Below are 25,004 nucleotides of genomic sequence, written 5' to 3'. Positions count from 1 at the left end.
TCTACCCAAGTAAATGAAAGGCATGCATGATAAAAACATTAAGACGCTGAAGAAATTAATTGAAGAAGCTATCAGAAGATGCAAAGATCTCCCATGCACATGGGTGGGTAGGATTACTCTAGTAAAAATGGCCAACCTACCAAGAGAAACCTATAGGTTCCATACAATTTCCACCAAAATGTAAACACACTATTCACTGAACAAACGAATTATTGAGGTGAAATCTTCTGAGAAGTATTTTCTGAGAACACAAAGAAGCTGTATTCCAGAAATAGCCAGGGTTGTACCTTGTTCTGCATGCACCTTGTTCTTGGTATTGTATGAGATGGGTGGACTGGTCTTAAAAGCATGAAAGGATCATGGAGAACAGCTGAAGCTTGGCACTGTAAGCAGCCAGGATAGGCCACTGATGAAGGTGCAGCCTCAGTGGCAGCTGAAGTTGAGGCTTGACACCAGGAAGGGAGGGCCTATGAGAGGCTATTGGTGAAAGTACAGCCTAATTGTAGTGTGGGACCCCAGCATACTGTAGATGTCAGCACCATGGGATGACTACCAAGAACAGCAGCAGTAGTGGAAGAGAGTCAACCAGAGCCTAGAGTACTACAGAGGGCAGAGCCTGAGATGTGACACAAACCCTTTGGAGGAAGCCAGAAGATCATGTGTAGCTCCCAGACATTAGAACAAGAATCTGTGAAGCTCAAGTTGCCTTGGGGACCCCAAGCTGTTAGAGTCCAGACCTGTGGGTTACCCACCAAGGAAAACTGCTACTAGGGAATGAAACTAGCTCAAGAGAAGGACGTGTGTTGCAATCAACAAAGCTGAAAGGAGTTGGACACAAGACATGGAGATGCAGAGTTTGGAGTTTACCCAGCTGGCTTTTGGTCTTGCTTTGGTCCGGTATTTCCTCACTATGATATTGGAATAGTAATATATATATATATATATATATATATATATATATATATCCTTTGATATTGGAGGTATTTCTTTTGCTTTTTGCTTTTGATTTTATAGGGAATTATAGATGAGAGATTGCATGAATCTCAGGAGAGACTTTGAACTTCTGACTTTTAAACATTGTTGAGACTGTGATAGACTATGGAGACATTTGAAGTTGGACTAGATGCATTTTGCATTGTGTTATGGCTACAAGCCTGTGGGGACCGGGGAGTGGAATGTGGTGGTTTGAATAGGTTTGGCCTCCGCAGACGCATGTGTTTGAATGCTTGGCCTACAGGGAGTGGCACTATTGGGAGGTGTAGCCTTGTTGGAGGAAGTGTTTCACAGTTGTGGTGGTCTTTGATGATGTCTATGCTCCTGATTCTCCCAGTGTGGAATGAGAGTCCCCTGGCTGCCTTCAGATCAGTAACTCTCTGCTCCTCTAGCACCATGTCTGCCTACACTGCCATGATTCTCACCATGATGATAATGGACTGAACCCCTGAAACTGTAAGCCAGCCCCAATGAAATGATTGCCTTTATAAGAGTTGCCATGGCCATGGTGTCTCTTCCCAGCAATGACACCCTAACTATGATACGTACCTTCTCACACTCAACATCAGCAGCTCACCAACATATCCCTGACAAATCCTACCACTTCCCATAGTGCCCTTCTACCATATTCTCTAAACTTCTGAAAACAGGACTCACTGTTTCAAATGCCTCCAAGGGCACACGGAGAGCTGCAAGGACTAAGGGAACAGTGTCAAGTAAGGCAAACTGATTTTTTTTTTTTTAGCTTATTTTTATTGGATATTTTATTTTTTTTTTAATATTTTTATTACATATTTTCCTCAATTACGTTTCCAATGCTATCCCAAAAGTCCCCCTAGCGCCCCCCCACTTCCCTATCCACCCATTCCCATTCTTTTGGCCCTGGCATTCCCCTATATTGGGGCATATAAAGTTTGCAAGTCCAATGGGCCTCTCTTTCCATTGATGGCTGACTAGGCCATCTTTCGATACATATGCAGCTAGAGACAAGAGCTCCGGGGTTCTAGTTAGTACATCATGTTGTTCCAAAAATAGGGTTGCAGATCCCTTTAGCTCCTTGGGTACTTACTCTAGCTTCTCCATTGGGAGCCCTGTGATACATCCAATAGCTGACTGTGAACATCCACTCCTGTGTTTGCTAGGCCCCAGCATCGTCTCACAAGAGACAGCTATATTTGGGTCCTTTCAGCAAAATCTTGCTAGTGTATGCAATGCTGGCAAACTGATTTTTATACCTCTGACACACCTGCAGAAGCTGTTTTCTCAACCTGGATTTCTCCTTCTATTTCCACCTAGAATAGGTTTCCTATTTTAGTAAGGTTTTGCTATATCTTAAAAATACTTGGGATTGGAGAAATGGCTTAACAGTTAAGAAGAACACTTGCTGTTCCTGAAGAGGACTTGGGTTTGGTTCCCAGCTCATGACCATGTCTAACTCATGACCATATCTAACTCAAGTTCTGGAGGACCCGATGCCACCTTCTGGCCTCCTTGGGTACTGCATGCATGTGATACAGTGACATACATGTAGGCAAAACACCTATACATGGAAAATAAATCTAAATTAGAAAGAAATAAGAATTCCTTAATAGAATTATATGAATTCTGGCATAAAACGGAGATTAAGTGTGCGGCTTGCCTGTGTACAGAATGCGACTGATCATTCCCGGCATCACCATGAAGAATAAGGGAAGCAGCTTCAGGTAGCCACACAGGATGCAGGCAGCCTTCACGTGGGACATGTTCTTGCCACATAAGCAGCGCTGTACGATGACCTGCCCAGGGAAACACAATATAATAGTGAGACAACCAGAAAATGATGTACAATCTGTCTTCTGAGCTTTAAAACGGCAGTAAGAAAAGATGCCATTGGTGGAAGCTAATGGGCTCAGGATGACTTGAAGAACTATTTAAATTGTATACTGTGAGGCTACATTCCCCAAGCAGGGCTATCCCTCAAAGCTGCTGCAGAGATGGAAATCTAGACAGGGTAGCCTGTGTTGGCAATCCCAGTGCTTTTATAGCTAATGGCGGACAGAGGTGGGAAAATCCTTGGAAAGTGGCTGGCCAGCTAGCCTAGCATATGAAACAGTGACCAAACGAAGTGGACATAAGGACCAGTACCTATGGTTGTCCCTGACCTCCACAGGTGCATTGTGACAGGTACTACCTGTATTCACAAGAATGTATACAGTGTCCGAACTGCAGAGTATCAATGGCAGTCCCTCTAGGTGGTAATAATGCCCTGTGTTATGCTTAAGGCTGTGAATATATCATTGTAGGCATCATCGTGGGGATCTTCCTACTGTTGATGAGGTAATCGCCTCTTTGACTAGTCATACTTGTCTCTATGGAAACACAATATTCATGCATCGAGCAGATCGCTGAGACATTCACGTAGACTGTTTTCATCATGTTCGGAGACTACCTAGCCATGAATCATATTTAGTAATGGTGTTACTCAAAGAAGAGTGCACATGATTTAAAAATTCCTACCTAAACTATGCAAATCTACTGAGAATTATGTAGAGAAGCAGAATCTATAAAACAGTTCCATAATGTTTTATATACTTCTCTTCTCTCCCCAGTTTTTCAGTGTTGGGGTTTCAAATCCAGGGTGTTATGTACACTAGACAGGTGCGCTACTATCGATCTCTATCCCAAGCTCCTCATAAAATCCTGACTTCTTGATCATTTTCTTCTATATAATTGCCAAACATAGGGATGCTTGCTTCAAATTAGTTGCCCTTAAGGTTTCTCTCGCTATGGTAAAGCAGAAGCAATCTGGAAAGGAAATTATTCATTTCACTTTACAGTTTATAAGTTCATCACTGGGAAGCCAGGGAAGGGATTCAGGAACCTGGAAGGCAAGAATCAGAGCAGAGACCATGAAGAACTGCTGCTTACTGGCTTGCTCCTCACAGCTTGCCCGACCTGCTTAGCTCACCCAGGACCATCATCCCAGGGACAGCACTGCCCACAGTGAACGGAAAATTTCCACATCAGGCCTCAACCAAGAAAATGTACCACAGGCTGTAAAAGGAATCTCTTGTGTACTGTATGGATACAACACCTGTCAATAGAATGCTCTGGCCTATAGGAAAGGGTAGACAAGAAGGTGGGACATCCGGGAGGGAGAAGGGATTCTGGGATAGAGCCAGGTGTGGGAGGACAGATACATGAAAGCTGAGGAGAGGTGACCAGCCACATGACAGGATTTAGACTAGAATAAGTGGGATATTAAGTTATAAACTAGATAGAGAACAAGTGAAACTTATCGCCAAGGCATTTGTAAATCTACTTGACTCTCAGAGTCACTAATCTGGGAACTTGGGGCTGGGAGGAAAACTTCATTTTACAACAGACTTTTCCACAAGCCAGTCTGATTGGGGGTGTTTTCTAACTATGGTTTCCTCTTCTAATATGGTTCTAGCTTGTGTCAAGTTGACATAAGACTATCGAGCAAAATTGACCCCTTCGCAACTTGACATACAAACACATTGCTGTTAAACTATAATCCTTCTTTTCTTGCTTATCCCCAGGATCTCACATTAATATTAATATCGCAATATAAAACATTCCAACTTATAAAAGTCCTCACAGCCTTTAAATTTTTAAATATTTTAAAAGTGTGGTTTCTTTTTCTTCTTTTTTTAACCTAAAGTCTCTTTTTTCCCTTCTATTTATTTTACTGAAAATACGTATGTAGTTCTTATCAGACCTGGGAATACTTGCAGTCACAGTCAGACCAAAGCAAAACTAAGAGTTGAGAGTGTTAAGCTTGGTGCGTGATGCCTGGGGCCCATTCCTCATCCTCTGAGTTCCAAAGGGCTATGGCAGCAGCTGTTCACCAGACCTGCTCTCTGAAGCACACATGGCTTGTCTGCCAGGCAGCTTACACCCCATCCATCCTGCTTCTGTCCCTGGTGGTCATCTTGTGATCCTGGCATCTTCAAAGTGCTGGAATCTCCTATGAAACCAAGCTGCACTCACACTGGGATCATGTTCTGGCCTCTCTTGGGGCACTCAGACATTACCACATCTTATACCCATTTTCTACTTCTCCCTGTGACTCTCTCAATCCTGAGGCTGCACCTTTACCAATAGCTTCTCCTAGACCCTCACATAGCCAAGCCTCAGTGACTCTCCACGGCTTTTTCATGACTCCAAAACCAGTACTACCCGGAAAACTTTTACAAATTTTACTAAGTTTGGCTGCCAGCACTAGGTACATCCTAGATTGCCTCTGGACCACAGCTTCTGTATGTTGATCCTAGGGAAAGACTTCCTGGAAGATTTCACCTCACTGATGCTGGTCATTTCTTAACCACAGATAATTTCTCAGCCCCTGTTTGCTTTATTTGTTCTAATAAAGCAAAGGTTTCATTTCAATGATTCTAAGTTTAAAATATCCAATGGAGTCCTTAAGGGACTCTTGAACTTCCCTCTGAAACTTCATAAGGGAAGCCTCCGTGGTCTGTCCTTTCCCCCACATTCTTAGATTCTAGGCTCCCACAGACCAGCCCACCAAGCTCTGAGCATCCAGTGTGTTTTCTGGCCCAAAGTTCAAATACCACCACACTCCTCCCCAAGACACATGGTTAGGTTCATCATAGCAATACTCTATGATCCTGTACCAATTTATATCTCGGGGTTTCTCTGTGTAGCCCTGGCTGTCCTGGGACTCATTCTGTAGACCAGGCTGGCCTCAAACTCAGAAATCCACCTGCCTCTGCCTCTCAAGTGCTGGGATTAAAGGCGTGCACCACCACCACCCGGCTCAGTTAGGGTTTCTTTTGCCATGATAAAATACCACAGCCAAAAGCAACTTGGGGAGGAAAGGGTTTATTTTATCTTATAGCTTCTAAGTCCATCACTGAAGGAATCCAGTGCAAAAACTCAGAGCGGGAACCTGGGAGCAGGAACTGAAGCAGAGGCCATGGAGGAATTCTGCAGACTGGCTTGCTCAGCCTGCTTTTTTCTTCCTTCCTTCCTTCCTTCCTTCCTTCCTTCCTTCCTTCCTTCCTTCCTCTTTCTTTCTTTCTTTCTTTCTTTCTTTCTTTCTTTCTTTCTTTCTTTCTTTCTGTCTCTCTCTCTCTCTCTCTCTCTTTTTCTTTCTTTCTTTCTAAAACTAGTCAGAACAAAGGCTGGGTTCTGAGAGCATTTGTCTCTAGTGATGTCTAAGGTCATGTGTTTATGGTTCATGGGCCAAGAAGGGTTTTAAATAGCAAATAATTGGCTGAAGGAGCCTGCTGTGTCCACCTCTGAGGGATATAATGTGGGGTAGGATGTGGCACGAGGCATCCATTCTTCGTAAACCTCGTAAAGACGTTTGGATTTGAAAATGATGTCTGTGTGCAGAAACTAGATGCTAGTGCTTTTCTATGAGATGAAAAGGAAGAACAGAAGTTCTCTCTCTCTCTCTCCTCTCTGTCTCTCTCTCTCTGTCTCTCTCTCTCTCTCTGTCTCTCTGTCTCTCTGTCTCTGTCTCTCTGTCTCTCTCTGTCTCTCTCTCTCTCTTCTCTGTCTCTGTTTCTCTCTCTTGTGCACACGCCTTCTCATGCATACACGCATGCGCAGTTATTCACTTACCTGGTTTATGCACCAGTACCACAAAGCTGTAATAGGCATTCCAAACGCAGTTCCCGGCCATGGAATGTCTCCAGTGACAGGGTCTCGGAAGATGTGGAAGGAGTCAGGCTGAGGAGTGTAGCACCTGGAGTTGATAGTCAGGTTGTCCCCCTCCACTACAGACGGGATGGCGTTCATGAACTTCTCGGTAAAGCTCTCATAGCCTCCAACTTCTACAAACGCTGCAAAAGCACCAGAGAAAGAAAATGTCTCCTGCACCTCGCAGACGGCTGCTGTCTATGATTAGCCCCCTGACATGGGGTCAGCGCAAACCTTCAGTGACCCTCTCTGCTGATCCATGGCTTTCTGGTGTCTCCACTGGCAACAGGTCAAATTCGCCAAGCCCATTAAGCCAGTAATTATTACACATTTTTCTTAACGGCGTTCTTCCATTTTTCGTTTAGTAGCTCGCATCATGGTAAAAATGAGAAGTGTCAAGCAATAGACTGACCTTGGTGCTTCCCAACCCCACAGAGCAGAGACAAACCTGATGGTACCTTCACAGAGAAATCCCCGTGAAATTATCCACCAGGAATCTCAACTCTTTTGGAAGGAGCAGAAAGCAATGGCCTTCAAACCTTCCACACAGTCTATAGTTTTCTAGTGCCGTACTATATTTAATTATGGTATTTATAAAACCCTGGGAAGAAGAGAAGAAGGGGAATTAGAAATAGCAAGCTAAATGATGAGAAGTGAAAGAGAGACCATTGTGGGTCTGTAATGGCTAGACAGCAGTTAATAATAGTTGATATGAGACAAATGAGCCAATATATCCACAGCTACTGAGTATAAGTTCAGATGATGCAGAATTTATCAGAATGGTGGGGCCTGGAGAGAATTACCTGTCATCCCACCATGAAGTTCAAATAACAAAGACCAGGAAACCAGAAGGGCATAGGAATTTTGGATAACTGTACATAATGCATACAAAGAACTGTCTCTAGGACCTGTCTCCAGAAGAGCATTGTGTGTGCGACAGAAAATCTTTGTCATGCATGATGGGACTGTTTGAATTCCTGATGGCCAAGGTGGGGATCTGGGTAAATGAACTGAATTCAATTTGATAGTCATATGGTTAGAGATATCCAGATGGTGTTGAAGTCACCATACCAGTGTGGATTTGTTGTTGTTATTTGTTTTGGGTTGCTTTTTACTTTTTCAGTTTTTGCTTCACAGACTTGAAGCTATGTGAGTGGATACATGCATGTTCAGGGTTGTTTTAGTGCAGCTTATTGGATGGAGCCTGGGGACTTCAGAACTGAGGAGAGACATTTATCCTCACCGTGTCTTTTTTTGTTGCATTTATGGATTATCTAGGCAGAGTATCATTTTAAGATAATCTATGCATAAAAGTTACAAATCATTAAGCCAATTAAGAATATAGCACACCCTTTACTTAGTTTGCTGACAAAGAGTGGAACAGTACCTCAGAAAAGCTCTTGGGAGCTAAAACAGGACAGGGTCGGGTTTTTAAAGTCACAAGGCTGTAATCGTATCCCACCACATGCAGGCTAAGGCTTTGGGGGGGGGTTGGTTTTATGTTTGTTTGCTTACAAAGTACCTTTCCACAGAAGGAAAAGAAGGGACCCCCACCCCTTTAATCTGTTAAAACATCATACAGCATACAAGGTCCTGTTTTGGCACGAAGCTTAGGGTACATCAAAAATCTCTCCCAGCATGGAAGGAAGAATCCCCCATCATCATCATCGTCATTATTATTATTACTATTATTATTATTATTATTAATAGGGGATGCCATTTATTTACATGCCAGATGAGGCTCCAATGGGGAGAAGGTGGGGTCTAGATAACCTGACCCTGCCACCTCACTGTAGAAGAATGCAGTTAAGATTTGCACACTGGGAATCCATTACTTGCTGCCTGCCAGCAAGATATGAAAACGAAACAGTGGGAGTCACAAAGAAAGCACCAAGCCATGTTTGTGCATGCTAACAGTGTACTAAATAAGGTGGGGTTTTTCCCTCTTATCATATGCATCCCAATACAGCCTCCCCGCCCCCACATCTACTGCTCCTCTGTTTCCCTTCAGAAAAGAGCAGGCCTCCCAGGATGTCAACTGAACAGGGCATAACAAGATACAACAAGACTAGGCACACACCCTCCTATCAACTCAGAAGGAAGAAAGGGTTCTCAAGAGCAGGCAGGAGATGGAGATTTCCTCTTTGAATCAAGTATTAATTGTATAAAGTAGATACTAGTTAGTAGTTATCTGAAATTCTCTAGTTCTTAATTCCTAGTGAAAGTTCTAGATAATCAAAAGGCATTTTCTAAAAATTTTTGTAAATTTTGTTTTTTGAAATTGAAATATTGTTTCCCCTCTTCTCTTTCCTCTCCAATCCTTCCCTGGTACCCCCCAGTTTCTCTCTCTCTCAGATCCATAGCTTGTAGGTCTCCTCTCATTTGGAGGCCATTGGCCTCCAAAATGGCCCACTAGTGTTAACAATGGCCTAAGACGAAGGCCTGAGCTCAACCCAGTCTGGTTCCTATTAGATAAACATAAGGATTCATACCAAATAAACAGGAACCTAAACTCCGCCTTCTCTATTAAACATAACAGCTCCTGACAGCTGGAGGATCCCATCCTGCTGACTGGCATCTAAAATCCACTTGCTTTCCTGCTGAATTGCTGCTCTCGAGTCTTGTGAGACAGCCTGGCAGCTGGTTCTCCGGTAAACTGTTTTTCTACCCACAGAGTGGTCTAGTTCAGGGGTCTTTCTGCACTCATTCTTTGGCTTTGTGATTACCCTACCGATACAGCTACAGCATAAATCAAAGGTTTTTATGCTTTCAATCCAATGCGCCAATACTCTGAAGTCATCAACCAAGGACTTACTGAGCACGGAGGCATGGAGGTTAAAGAAGATAATCCACCTAATCGATCTTAAAGAAATAAAGCCCTCCCTTGTTTCCTCTTTTTGATAGAATAAAGCAAGAAAGAAGCTAGGCAACTATTTCCATGGTGGGGATTATATAAAATGACAGGAAAAAATGTGACCCAGGAGAATCTGAAGGAAGCAATAACGGAGCAGACAGAGACAAGAATCTAGGGATCTGTGCGCGCAGTCCTGACTTACCGAATACCATGAGGATGAAGGATCCAACCAACATGATGACGGCCTGGACGGTATCTGTGTAAATCACGGATGCCAAGCCCCCTGGGGAGAGAAAGGAAGAGGCAGAGATTTATCCAGCACTTTTGCCCTCCTAGCTGTGGTCTCCCCCAGCCTGAATGGGCAAAGAAACATTGTTAAAAGATACAGGAAGACACATCCAAGCGCCTGGCTGCTAGGAGCTGAGCCTATCACTCCAGCTACCTGGGAGTTTGAGGCAAAAGGATTGTAAGTGTCAAGGTCATCTTAGGCACAGAGTCAGTTCAGGGACAGACAGGGTAACTTAGGGTTTGTAACCAAAAACAAAGCAAGATCATGAGAACGCTCCTAGCTGGGTCATAAGCTTGACTTTCAGGTTTGTTCTGATCCAGATAGCATCTCATTCTTTAGCCAAGGCCAGCCTGGAATCTCTGTGTTGGTTGGCCATGCTCGTCCTGAACTCCTGGAAGTCTTTCTGCCTCCGTTTCCAATTCCTGGGATTACAAGTGTGAGCCACCATACCTGCCTAAATAAGCCTGTGGGAAACATCATTTTCTTCCTAGCACTTACGTCTTTTACTAGTTGACCCTTTCTCTCGCCTTCTTCTCTATTTTATTGTTTTCTTTTCCCTTTTCCCTTTCCCTCTCTTCCCCTCCCCTCCCCTGGCCTTCTTCAACTGCCCTTTGCTTCTTTCTTTGCAGCACCTTGCTCTGTAGACCAGGTTGGCCTTGAACTCTCAAGCACCCTGAGCTCTGGGATTACGGGACATGACACCATACATGGCTTTACCTTGCATCTGTCTGATGTAAAGTTTCTATTACAGTGTAGTTTTACTGCTACATTCACTTATGAATATCAAGTAGGGAGAAAGGGCAAACATCTAATATCACAAAAGTTTTCCTTAATAATCCTCTATTTTCCCCCACTATGCAGATCCTTGTTCAAAGCCGTCTAGCAAAACCATTTTTGCTCTAGCGTGGGAATGGATCACTGTTCCCTTCGTTGAACATCTTATCTAGGGACTACATTTTTTGGCGATATGATATAGGCACAAACATATATGCACACACGTGGGATCAGCAGAGCTGGCACAACCCAACAAAGGACAAACACACAGACAACTCACCGGTGATCGTGAAGATGGCTGTGATAGCCAAGAGGATGAGGATGGCCAGGTAAAGATTCAGTCCCAAAGCCAGCTTTATGAAGATGGCTCCAGAAAATATGTCTGCCTAGAAAAGGAACAGGGCAGATGGGAGTAAGCAGGCATTTCAGGCCTCTGGTTTCTTCCCCGTCGCCCCGACCCAGGATCACAGGCCCTGCCCTCTTTCTGGTGAACTCCTATTCATCCCTGAAGACACTACATAAGTATTCCATAGGAAGATATTCACACAGCAGTGCCAGTCACTAGTGATCTTCAAAGCCATTCATTCATTGCTCCATTGAGGTACTTATTAAATAAGGTGCCACGGCCTAAGAATTGTCTGTACTGTGAGGTTTGGGGATGCTCATTAGTTGCTTATGAGACTCTCTGATTATGATGGAATGATATATAATCATATATTATATAATATATGCATATATTCTTTTGATATATGAGTGATGTGTGTGCAAACATGCATGTGTATGTATATGTGCATGTATGTATACATGTGCATTTCTGTGTGTACATGTACCTGCATGTGTGTAGAGGGCAGAGGAGGAGGTCAGATATTCTTCTCTATCATTCTCTATCTTATTTCCTTGAGATCGAATCTTTCAGAGAACTACATGTAGGCAAGTGGCATGGTACACTGTAGTGGGTTTGGCCTAATGCTGCTTGTATTCTAATATTAATTTGGGTCCCCCAAAACTGTTAACACATCATAAGACACTCAGGGTCCCTGCCCCCAATTAATTCTGATTGGTAAATAGAGATGCCAGCAGCCAATAGCTGGGGAGAAGAGAGATAGATGGAGTTTAGATTGCCTAGGTTTGGGACCATGAAGAAAGAGGAAGGAGAGAGACAAGAGACCACCATGCCTTAGAAGTGTGTGCAGGAGCGAGACAAGAGCTGCCATGGGATAGAGAAACAAGGAGAGTACCCTGGGCTCTGGGCCAAGAGAATGTGGCCCAGAAGGCTGACTAATTGGAGTTAAGACCAGCCAAGATGGAACATAGAAATTAGTAAGAAGTAACCCAGAGTTATGGGTAGGAGGTAGATTCTAACAGCACGGAGGGTCAGCAGTAGCCCAGCTATCGTCCTGCTTAAGGCATATTAAAATATAAAGACTGTGTGTGTGTGTGTTTCATCTGAGAGCATAAAATGGTCTAAGGCGGGAAGGAACCCTGCACAGGGATTTATTAAACTATTCATAGGATAGCGCACACGCACACTGATCCTCCTGTTTCCCTCTGCCTTGTCCTGCAGTTCTGCAGTTTATGAGCACGTGACCATGACTGGATTGTTGCTTGGGTGCTAGGTGTTGAGACTCAGGTCCTCATGCTGGCATAGGGAGCATTGTCACCAAGGTAGCCATTTCCCCAGCTCTCAACACATATTCTTAAATTAGAATTCTTTCTCTTTCTTTGGTGGAGGTGGGTATATATTCGAAGGACTCTGCATCCTGCTACAGAGACATTTGCTCAACCATGTTTGTAGTACAACTCTATCCATAGTAGAGTCAGAAATTAGAAGCAAGTTAGATGACCATCAGCAGATGAATGGATAAAGGAAAAGTGGTCCCTTCACACAATAGAATATACCTCAGCCATTAAGAAAAAAAAATGAAACCATGATATTTTCAGGTAAATGGATGGAACTAGAAAAAAAAATCATCCTGAATGGGGTAACCCAGACCCCAAAAGACAAATATGATATGTATTCACTAACAAATGGATGTTAGCTGTTAAGTCTTCAGTAAAGCTGTATATTCACCGAGATTAGGCACAGAGTAAGGAACTAGGAAGGAAGGGCAAGCATCCCTAGAAAGGGGACCTAGAATAGATTTCTAGAGAAGACTGGAAAGGGAGATGAGATTGGGAAAGGGAGGAAAGGGGGGACTAAGGAAGGGGAAATGGGGAAGGCAGGTAAAAATAAGAACCATTTGAGGGATGGATCATATGGAAACCTAATACAATAGAAACTTAAAATATATACATATATGAAAGAAATCTAAATTGGATTTACCAAATAATAGGGAAGAAAAAAATCCCCAACTAGATATCTCTTGCTGTGCAATGAAACCTCTAGTTCTAGGACAGGTTGCATCTCAACCTGAGTTGTTAGTCCAATGGGCCCCATGGAAACCCCTAGACAACAAGGCTATTGGTTGTTCTCCACAAACTGATGGTAAGGCCGTATTGCTGAAGACAACATCCCTACAAATCACTGAACATGGAGAAGTTGAGCTGGTGCCTACCTAGAGCCTTGACTCCCACTGACTAGTGTTGGTTGTACTGGAAAATGCTCTGTACGCTACCAGAGAAGAAATGTAAACTCCTACCCAGCTACAAACCCTGTGATCTATAACAGTGACCTGCTTCTAAGATATGCCAGTGCAGGCCGGGCAGTGGTGGCACACACCTTTAATCCCAGCACTTGGGAGGCAGAGGCAGGCGGATTTCTGAGTTCAAGGCCAGCCTGGTCTACAGAGAGAGTTCCAGGATAGCCAGAGCTATACACAGAGAAACCCTGTCTCAAAAAAAAAAAAAAAAGATATGCCACTGCAGTGGTGGCACAAGAGTTGTGGGAGTGACCAACCACTATCTGATTCGAATTAAGAGCCACTCCATGAGACGGGACCCGTGCCTGACACTGCTTGGGTGTTGAAGAAACAGATATTCCATGGTCATAGGGGAAAATCAAATACTAATATGCTCCTAAAGGAACACACCAATAAAATGACTCCTAGTAACATCCTGCTATACTAATAATCAGTGTCTCTCAGCCATCCTCAGAGAAGCCTCCTACTGCAGCAAATGGGAAGAGATACAAAGACCCACAACTGTACAATGTTCAGAGAATGTGAGACCTTGGAACACTTCATCCTAAATGGAATGTCTCCATCAAATCACTCCCTTCAGGCCTCAGGGAACTCTAAAGTAGAGGAGGGAGAGGGGGAGGGGGAGGAGGAGGAAGAGGAAAGATTTTAAGAGCCAGAGAGGGTGGAGGACACTAAGGACCTTCTAGACACAACAGGACTGAGACATATGAACTCACAGAGACTGTGGCTATGTGCATAAGACCTACACAGGTCTTGGCCAATAGGGTCCCAGTGCTGTCAGGAGAAGTGGACAAATGACCCACCCCTAACCCATAAGCTACCTCCAATTGGTAACCACTCACAAAGGAAAATTAGTCTTCACCGATGCCCGGCAGTGGATGGTCAAAAGAATACAAACTCAGTGGTAATTTTTTTGGAGGTTATTTTTTCTTACAATGCTTCATCTGAGCATATTTATTTATTTATTTATTTTACCATGTAGATCTTTTCCTTATATAATATAGTACCTGATTTTGTTTTTATGGGTTTTCTGAGCATGCAAGTGTGTGTGTCAGCATCTGTATATGTTTCCTTTGTATTTTCTTTTTGTTTTGTCCTATATGATTTGTTTTTATTTATTATTGTTGTTATTATTATTGTTATTATTATTATTATTGGTATTATTTTGGATGCTCATTTTGATCTAATGAGAGAGGAAATAAAGGGTGTGGATTTAGGTAGGTGGAAAAGTGGGAGCAGCTAAGGAGGAATGGGGGAGGGGAACCATAATAAAAACATATTGTGTGAAAAAATGTATTTTTGATAATAATAATTAATCTGTGGGTGGGGAAATTAACTAGTTAAAAATAAATTAATGAAAAATCTTCAGAAAAAGGAAAAACAATGAAAAAGAAACATTTCTAATAAAGAGGAATTTTAACGACTTGGGATTTTCTTTTGCTAAAAGAGATCATTTCGGAACAATCGCTAATATCACAGTTTTTAGTTACTTCAATTTCCTAGTTCTGTTGTTTCCCAGGAGATTGGCAGCTTTCCTAGGAAGTATGGACTGAAATACTTGGGGATTGCAGGACATCCTGTCCACTAATGAGTCTCCACATATATGTTACTGGAGGCCGAGAACCTGTGGTCCATCTCTTTCAATCCTAGCAGGCAAGATTCTGAAAACTCCTCCATCTTAAGTTCTTGTGATGATTTGTTTAATAAGTAGCCAGGATAGAATTGGCTATCAGGGTATATGTGTATATAAACAAATGTGTCTAAGGTTAATCATCATTAATATCACTCAGGACATAACCTTGTAAGCATAAAAGGTCTGCTGCCAAGCCATCAGCTGATCACAGGCACACATAGAAAACACGTGCATGAATGAACTCTTTGCACCCCACCCAGCTTACCTACATTCATTCCCTTCCTCAGTTACAACCCAGAACCATGTGCTCCAAAAGGCCCCGTCCCTCAAGGGCTCCTTTAACTGCTGCCTTCTGTTTTGGCACACACTCATGATCTTTGGAACCATAAAGCTATAGATGTCAGAGAGGACCTCAGAGATTAACAAGTCCTAGGCACTAGGAGAACAGAGAGAACAAAGTCTCTGGCACCCAGTGGTGGTGGTAGAGCTCTTCTGCTTCTTCTAACCCTGCCACCCCAGGGACTGTTTAATGGAAAGGCCATTTCCAATTCCACCCAGTAGGTACTAACACCACTCATGGTCATGCAGATGTCTTCTGCTTATGTCTTCATAAGTAGCCCAGTATTAATGTGCAAATCCTCATCTGCTTGGTGTGTGGCGAGTCCTGCTGCTTGGAATCACAGCTCAATACAGGATGAAAGTGCTTGGGTGGCGTTAGGAAAGCCTGTAGCATTCATAGCCAGCAGCTGGCTTACTTGTAACAGTAACAGCCCAACAACAGCCCAACGGAACAGGGAAAACAACTTTTCTCTAACACTGACACAGGTGCCCAGGCTCTGAGCCCAGATGCTCAGATGTAGGTGTTGCTACAGAACGATAAACAAGTTATTCTTTCTTTCCTCAAGTGCTGCTCAAAGTTCCAATACCTGTTATCTTTCATCAGAGGTGATTTCTAGGGAATAATTGGTTTAGCAAGCTCATTTATGACACAGATTGTACAAGGGTAGTCTTTGATAAGGCAAACTTAAGTTGGTTTGATGATACAAAGTACCTCCTTTCTGAATCAGGAATTTGATAATTAAACTGAAAAGAAAAATGTAAATCAGAGCTGGTTCGGAGAAAATATAAGGAGATTATTGTCCAGTGGGTAAGGCAGAAGCAAGAGGCACCTGTGGCAAGCAGCCATTATTACTTGTGTGACCGACATTTGCTCTTTGGCCACACCTGCTTTTTTTACGTCTAGAATGTTCTCAGGGGATGGGTCTACACTCTTGTGGTTCTCACAGTGTGAAAGTCCCTAGGCATGTGGATACCCTGAGTATTCCCACCCAGGAAGTTTAAGGCATCAGGAAGTTTTAAACCTGCTAGTGCTACCAGCTGCAGTCTATACATGCCAGTCCCGGATTTTAGCAGCTGGCCCCAACAAGCAAACTGTGGAGTATCCAATGCCAGGAGTCAGGGAACTCACTGAGATTGTCAATATCACGCAGATGAAAAGGCAAAGGATGGAGAGATAGATCTGGAGTCTCTTCCCACCAAAGCGCTTCTTGAGATATTCTGGCATGGTCATCACCTGCAGAAACAGACAGCCACAGAATTCACCTCAAAGCCTAGTGCATTCAGATAATTTGGCATCTGCTAAATGCCTACAGGCAGCTAAGCACTATGCACGACATCTCGGGGGTACAGAGGAGAGAGAGACACAATTCCTTGGCAGAGTGATGATTCTGGATTGAACTCGGGCATCGGAGACAAAATGAGAATGTCTTCCAGGCTCTGATGCTTACTATGTGTCACAACTGTTAGGAAATGATAGTCTCTGAATTTCCCTCTTCTTAAAGTAGGGGTTTTAGTTCAAAAAGAAAGTGCCCAAATAAAGAGTCACCAAATACATAGACAATGCTTGACAATATTTTTTATTACTTTTATGAGTAATACTGCAGTACAGCAAAAAATTATAAATAATAAATTGTGATATAATTATGTAATAAATTGATTGTTGAGAATATTGTAAGCATATTGAGAATATTATAGTTATATGTATTCATATGATTCCCTTTATTGAAAATAAGAGATTAAGTCAACTTAGAGAACTATCTGTGAATTTCTTTACTAAAATAAGAGATTGCTCATGAGACACTTAGAATAAGAAATATAGCTTTCTGTGTTTATCAGAGTGACGGTCCTCATTATTTCATCTTATCCATTTTAATATATGTGAATAAGCACACACACACACATCCCTTTTTAATCAAAAACAAGAAGACGAATTCTTAGCAGACCACCAACGGAAAGCGGCCCTGGAGAGATGGCAAGCTAGCACCATACACATGGTTTGGGGCATGGGCTCTTGAGCCAAGGACAGCACCTTTCAACAGGGATATTAGGAACCAACAAATTTGCCACCTTCTGCAGAAATGCAAAGGAGGGACTCCTCATTCCGTGTTGGTTTTCAGATAACCAACCATCCTGCAGAAAGGCCATCTGAACACCTGGTGTGTGTTCACTGAGGCGTGCTCAAGGCTGTACAAGGCACTTGAGCAACGTTTCCAAAGAGCAGGAAGCCCATATTGGGTCTCACAGAGATCTCCCTCCTGACAGGCATGACATGCACATCTCTGCATGTATGTACTACAGGTATACACATACACACACACACACACACACATGGTTATACCATTAAGTCATTACTGGTCTATTCTCCATCTCTGGCTTCCCCCTGTAGTTCTTATTCCATTTACAGGGGCCCCTTGTGTCCTGGCCCCCAAATTTCAAGCTTTAAAATTGTTCATACTGCCTTTACTTCTCAAACCTGCTAACAAACATGTCACAAGTCACCAAGAAGTGGCTTCCCTTCTTCCCTGTTTCCTTCCTTGAGCCTCAGAAGAGATTGCATGAACTTTTAATCATTATTTTTGAGACTCTGTCTCATGTAGCCCAGGCTAGCCTTGAGGGTAGCCAAACATGATGTTGAACTCCTGATCTTTCTGCCCATGCCTCCTAAATTCTGGTGTTACAGGCATGTGTTACGATTCCTAGCCAAGATTTCATGAACATCTGATTTTGTGTGTGTATATATGTGTGTTTATGTGTATGTGCACATGCGGAGGCCAAAGGACACCCATGGGAAGTCCTAGGGCATCTGCCTGTGTCTTCTTCATCAGTACTGGGTTACAAGCACAAACTATCATGTCCAGCATTTTTACACAGGTGCTATGGATCAAACTCACATTCTCGTGTTTGCATGGCAAGCACTTTACTGGCTATCGCCCCAGCCCCAGAATGCATGGACTTTTGTTCAAGTCCATTGTCCACTTGGATGCCCAAGTGCAACTTCATAAAATGGAAATCTGATCATGACCCTTGAATCCTTGAAAGCCCTGTACCAACCATTTCCAAGACGATATAGAACACTTCAAATTTTTAAAATCAAATTTATTGTTTATTTTTATGTGTCTATGCATATATATGTCTCTATATGTAGTCTATATAGAGAGTATATACATAAACATATATAGACTATATATAGACATATAACACATACGCATGCACTACACACACACACACATATATGTATATATGTGTGTATATATGTATACATACATATATATACATATATATGTATATGTGTGTATATATATATATATATATATATATATAGAGAGAGAGAGAGAGAGTGTCAAGGTGTATATGTGGATGTCAGAGGAACACTTGCAGGGGTTGACTCTCTTCTTTTACCAACATGGCTCCTTGGGACTGAACTCAGGTGCTCAGGCTTGGCAGTAAGTGCCTTTACCAACTGAGAAATCTCTCTTCCCCTAGAACATCTTCTTAAAATGGCATCATCATTTAGTGCTTTTTAGCCATCATGCTAAGAACATATTAACTTCATCTTGTTATACTCTTTTTCTTTTATGTGTGTGAGTGTTTGCATACATACATGCCTGTGTACTCAATGTGTGCAGTACCCGAGGAGGTTAGAAAAGGGTGCTGGAGTCAATGGGACAGGAGCTGGGATAGTCCTAAACCACTCTGTGGGTGCTGCGAATCTGGGATCTCTGCAAGGGTGGCAGTGGTCTGAATAATTGAGCCATCTCTCCAGCCCCTATATCATCCTATCTTTATCAGCACATTTTAATTATTCAAAACAATAGTCGTCACTGTGATACTTGCACACTCGTGCACACCATGCTTTGACTATCTCCTCTCTATGACTCTCTCTGTCCCCTTCCCCTCCCCCACTGTTCTCAGGTAAGGATACACACAAAGCTTTCACAACCGCACCACACCTCCACTGCATCCTCTGCTGCAGGCGCCTCTACTTCTCCTTGCTCTCCCCCACAGAACCCTACTTTAGTCTTGATTTCAGCTGACCTCCAAATACCCCAAGAAAGAAAGATTTTCAGCTTCATGTGTTGATTCTGCATTCCAATTTTCCCCTTTTTCCCTCATTCATAATTTATTTATATGTATTTTTTTATTCACTTTACATCCTGATCACAGCCCTCCCCCTCCTTCCAGTCTTCCCCTCACATGGCTCCTCCCCTTCTACCTGAAGAAGTCAGCCTTATCTCCCAGGACTTAAGCCAGATCACCACTGAAGCACATCTTTTAAGATGCGTTCCTGACTCCAGCTGCGCCCTCTACTCAGGAGGGAGATCTCTGTGAGACCCAATATGGGCATCCTGCTCTCTGGAAACGTTGCTTAAGAGCCTGGGATAGCCTTGGGCATGCTCTCTGCTCAGGTTTACGTCCACCACAGTGAACATCAGGCAGGGCCACCACTGACTTCACCTGTCGACAGGCACATTTTATCTTGGGGGACCCTATGGGCAAGCAATGTGATATTTTTTCCTTCTGTATATTATTAGCAATAGGACCAATGAGGGCCAAGTACCAAGATTTCAAGATTTAACATGAAGAATAAGTAGATAAATAAACGTGTGACAGATACATCAGGTACTCACCCCAGCCTTGATGTAAATGGGGACAAAAATCCACCCCAGAACCAGCAGCAAGGCAAACGACTGCAACAAAGCAAGAGCGACATTAAGGAGGGGCTGTGACCTTATGACCTTTGAATCTCAAGACAAACCAACCAAAAAAAAAAAAAAAAAAACCCAACCACTTCTCTTAGCTCCTGTCTAACACAGTATTTACATAACATAATATCTGATATTTGACAGGCAGGAGTTAGAGTTTTGAGTTCACTGGACTAAGAAAAGATTGTACAACCTTTGTCAAAAGCAATGGGGAATTATTCATGAGTGTCAAAGCACTGAGGAGAAAAAGCCTCTGGAGAGGGAAGACCATCACTGGGTCCCTTTATGTCTTGCCAAATATAGTCCTGCTATCGATAGAGTCTGGTGTTAAAGTGTGAATTCTTTTTTTTTTTTTTTTGGTTTTTCGAGAAAGGGTTTCTCTGTGTAGCCCTGGCTGTCCTGAAACTCACTTTGTAGACCAGGCTGGCCTCGAACTAAGAAATCCACCTGCCTCTGCCTCCCAAGTGCTGGGATTAAAGGCGTGTGCCACCACGCCCGGCAAAGTGTGAATTCTATGACATCTCTGCACATAGTACCCGCCATGTTCTTTCATAACTAGCAAAGTGGGTATAACCAACAGGGTCTTTATTGTCATAAATATGAAGGATGTGAACTCTGAGGTTAAAGAAATTCAAAGCCAAAGACTATAAAAAAAATAAATAAATAAACACTAAATGTCTGCAATCTGAGAGCAATGAACATTGGGTTATAGGTCGTTTTCTCCGTGCCGATGGAGGTGGTCTTCATTGTACGGTTTATGGCACTATCAAATCAAATCCCCGGCCACAAGGCATAGCTGGCCAAGTCTGGGAAGGTTCTGATATTTTTTGAGATAAAAATAGGCAAAAGCAACAGAACCATCTTCAGCCTTGGGAAGGCAGAGGCGTTTGGCAGGGACCTGGGTGACGTCACTTCCTGAGTCATATCTAGGGTGGTCTATTAGAAGCTGCACCATAGTCTAACTTTGTCTATCTTACCAACACACACACACACACACACACACACACACACACAAACCATTAGAAAGGATACGACAGAGGCCTGTGTGGTAGCTTAGTTGGTAAAAACAACATTGATACAAGCCTGAGAGCCAGAGTTTAATTCCCCAGAACACACAGTGAAAATAATAATAATGATGATGATGATGATAATAAATAAGTAAAAGAACAGACTTTAGAAATGTGTACTCTGACTTCTGATTGAACACTGTAGAGATCAGCAAAAACCTCAGGCTCCTCATGAGCTGTGTTTGATACTCTCGCTGCACGCCCAGCTGTGCGCTAGTGTTGTGCAGGTGGACAGAAATGTGCTCTCCATTTTTAAGAATTTAGGGTCTAGTTACAGGACACAGCTTTCTATAAAACGGCAACCAAACACTTAGGAGGTCAGTCGTAAAGCCCCATAGGTTTTACCTTGGCCATCTTTCAGAACAGTCATCCCTTACCACATTGCTATTGCCCTGTCAGGCCTCACCTGGGTGTCTACTCCTTCCGGCACAAGCATCTATAAACATTCATGGTATGTGCCAACAACCCTACCATTATCTATGGCAGATATGCTTCGGGTGTGATCTCTCTTTTTAAAATGACATTTATTTATTTATTTATTTGAGAATTACCTCATGCATACTGTAATCCACTTAATCTCCAACTCCTCTGTGCCTCTCACTCTCACGACCTACTTTATTCAGTTCTTACTGGTACGTGTGTGTGTGTGTGTGTGTGTGTGTGTGTACACGCACATGCTCACACATGTACAACCGGCTCAGTCCACTTAATGTTGCTCAAATGTCTATGTATTTAATGCTGACCACTTGGCATTGTTTAACCTACCAAGAAAAAAAGCCACGGGGGAACACATTTACACAGAGTGGTCCTTCAGTATGGCAAACGCTTCTGTCCCTGCCCTCTCCACACGGCAGTGAGCACGCATTTGTCTGTCCTACTTGATCATAAGCCATGAAAATAGGAGATCATGCTGTTCCTGTCATTTACATACTTATTCATTTTGACACAGGGTCTCACTATATAGCCTGGCTGGCCTGGAACTTACTAAGTAAACCAGATTATCCTGAACTCACAGAAATCTGCCTGCCTCTGTCTCTGCCTCTGCCCCCCCTGCCCCTTACTCTCTGACTTTTTCTTTGCCTCTCTGCTTTTTTGCACCTCTGCCTCTCCACCCCTGCATCTCTGCCCCTGCCCCTGCCCCTGGTCTGCCTCCATCACGGCCCTCGCTACTACCCTTCTAGTGCTGGGGTTAAAGTCCCAAATGCCTGACCTACATATTTCTCTTCCCTTGAGTCTATGGTGTGCATGAACACGTGTGGGGGCCCAAGGCTGATGTTGGGGGATCTTCCTCAATTGCTCAGACCTTATTCTTCGAGGCAGGGGCTATCAATTAGCCTGAAAGCTCACAGACACAGGCTAGACTCACTAGCCAATTTGCCAAATCCCTTTTCTCTGCCACTGAGGCTGGAACGTCAGATGGGAGGCCATGTCTCTGCAGTGTTGACATGGCTTCTGGGGACCTGGACTCCAGTCCCCTTGCTGGTGTGACAAGTGTGTCCACCTTGCAGCCTCTCCCCAGCATGCTTCTGTTGGCTTTTAATCCTTGCTTCTGGTTCAAGAATGGGCACACACTGTGACATCTCAGAAAGGAGACATGAGAGCTCAAAGAGTCACAGGGACAAAATGAAAGTGGGGCTTGGGTACTGGAGAGATGGCTCAGTGGTTAAGAGCACTGACTGCTCTTCCAGAGGTCCTGAGTTCAAATCCCAGCAACCATATGGTGACTCACAACCATCTGTAATGGATCTGACGTCCTCTTCTGGTGTGTCTGAAGACAGGTATAGTGCACTCGTCATATATATAAAATAAATAAAATCTTTAGAAAGTGGGCTTGACCTGTACAAAACTGACATCCTGGTGGGAATGCCTAGCCAGGAAAAGAATGAGGCCACAGAAGCGCTCAAGGACAAATGAAAAATATCCTGGATAAGGCGGGAATAAAAACCAGAACAAAGGTAGTAAATCTGATACTGTCTCCCAGAAAAACCTGGATACATTTGGTTGAAAATACCTAGACATGTATTTGACTTAAAAGAACAAAGCTATTTTCTGTCACTCACATGTGATTCAAACGCCGTGACAGCGATTCCTGAAGCGGCGCCTGTCCCAGCAAGGCCCACGAAATGGCCACTGCCGATGTTGCTGGCAAACAGAGAGGCGCCCATCTGCAAGGCAAGGCAAGCAATCAGACTAAGGCAGTGGTTCTCGCCCTTCCTCAGGCTGCGACCCTGTAATACACTTCCTCGTGCTGTGATGACCCCCAACCATACAATTATTTCATTGCTGCTTCGGTAACTGTAATTTTGCTACTATTAGGGATTGTAATGTGAATATCTGAAATGCAGGATAGCTGATATGTGGCTCCCAAAGGGGTTGCAGCCCACAGGTTGAGAACAACTGGACTAAGATTAGATTCAAAAGATTGGAATAAGACTCCTTGGAAACAGGTAGGTGCTGGAATGTATAGGTCCTACTTCCTGCAGCAAAAGCAATAAGCATCCGTGCATCCCAAAAAAACTAGTTTGTTGCCCGTTATTCTATGGTTCCTGAGCCAAGAACACGGTTCACACTGAAATATTTTAAATATTTCAGTTTAAAATATTTTTTGTATATTTGTTTGTTTTTAATCTGAGGAGATGTGCAAACTTGCAACTAGGCAGAAGTTAAAATTCAGCGTCTGTCGTTCTCTCACTGGAACACAATGTCCAGTTTCACACGCTGCAGCACACTAACCGCAGGTGCCTCGTGTACCAGTGCTAGTGTTGCGTATTCATGATAGACTCTGACCTCCAAGGCACAAGATGCTTGCATTTAGGCATTTTAACAGAAAAACCTGAAGAGCCTGCCTTAGGGAAACATCAGCGTATCCTCCACGGGTTCTGAGTGGAGCCTCAGACATCCAGGTCTCCAACGAGCACTTGACTCTTCGGTGACTCCACAGTTTCATCAGAGCGATTTCTCTTCCTTCTCAAAGCCAAAGCCCTTGCTTTCTGTTGTTAAGGCCATGCTCTTCCATGGGCAGAGACTGGCTCTAGTGCTGACAGCGGAACTGGACCATGAGATCCTGCGGTGCTGTCACTGTCGTTGCCTCTGTTTTGCACCCCTCTCTACAGTCGTTCTTTGTACATAGGTGTTTGGGGTCAGGGAGGGATGGGACTGATTTGCTTCACCCCTCTAGGATTAGCTGAGGATCCCTTGTTCCCAGAAAAAAGAGTAGCAAGAAGACAATGCTTGGTTGACTGTGGGCGCCAAGTGTCTACCGTCCTCGCCAGATTGTTAATTCCATCTCCCTTTATGGTATCTAGACAAGATAGAGCACCTGTTGAAGGGAGCATTTACTGAGTGCTCTCTGTATACTGATCCTAAGGGGAGCATTTTCTGAGCACTCCCTGTATACAGAATCTAACCCTGATACTTTCTAGGTTCATTTAGGTGTATGCTGACTCTACTGCAATGAGACATCTGGCTGAGGAAGCCGTATACCAAAACCCAGAAGAACAAATCTGGCAGGCAACCATCCAAGAGAATCACTGTAAACATCACTGCAGTGAACCGAGCCTGCAATCAGTAAGTGTGCAGAACAGAACAGGATGCTCAAGGCGGATTGAACAGGGAGTAAATTGGAGGAGATAATCTCCCAGGCAGGAGCAGGGGTAGCTCGGGATTGGGAACAGAAAAGGAATTCAGGGATTTAATCAATGTTGAAAAGGGTTTTCATGAGAACTAAGGAGAGGCGCGTGAAATTGAACTGAATTGATAGGTCTGCAGAGGCCAGGCTAGAGCTGTTCTTAATTGATCATATGGTATGATCTTTCTGGAATCCCAGCTCTTACTCTTAAAGTGGACGATGTAAGAGGGGGAGGGAGATAGGAGTGGGAGGAGGGAGGAGAGGAGGAAGGGGGAGGAAAGAAGAAGGGGAGGGGAGGGTAAGGGAGAGAGTGGGGAGGAAAGGTAGGAAGGAAGAAAGGAAGGGAAAAGAGAAAGAAAGAAAGAAAGAAAGAAAGAAAGAAAGAAAGAAAGAAAGAAAGAAAGAAAGAAAGAAA

General features: G+C 43.4%; 1 protein-coding gene across 2 annotated transcripts in view; it reads right to left on the bottom strand.

Moving 5' to 3' along the window:
• The window catches only part of LOC110303537 (solute carrier family 5 member 4A), a 44,366-nt gene that overhangs the window by 18,190 nt on the left and 1,172 nt on the right, over positions 1–25,004 (bottom strand). For both annotated transcript variants that reach the window (XM_021174649.2, XM_021174650.2), the window contains exons 3-9: positions 23,022–23,126; positions 19,820–19,879; positions 16,321–16,425; positions 10,861–10,966; positions 9,720–9,800; positions 6,586–6,806; positions 2,633–2,768 (exon numbers count right to left, since the gene is read on the bottom strand). In XM_021174649.2, the coding sequence (XP_021030308.1) occupies positions 2,633–2,768; positions 6,586–6,806; positions 9,720–9,800; positions 10,861–10,966; positions 16,321–16,425; positions 19,820–19,879; positions 23,022–23,126 (814 nt within the window). The remainder of the gene's footprint in view (positions 1–2,632; positions 2,769–6,585; positions 6,807–9,719; positions 9,801–10,860; positions 10,967–16,320; positions 16,426–19,819; positions 19,880–23,021; positions 23,127–25,004) is intronic.

Source organism: Mus caroli, chromosome 10 (assembly GCF_900094665.2).
Source record: "Mus caroli chromosome 10, CAROLI_EIJ_v1.1, whole genome shotgun sequence".
NCBI lineage: Eukaryota > Metazoa > Chordata > Mammalia > Rodentia > Muridae > Mus > Mus caroli.
This window is presented reverse-complemented; position numbering and strand designations above follow the sequence as displayed.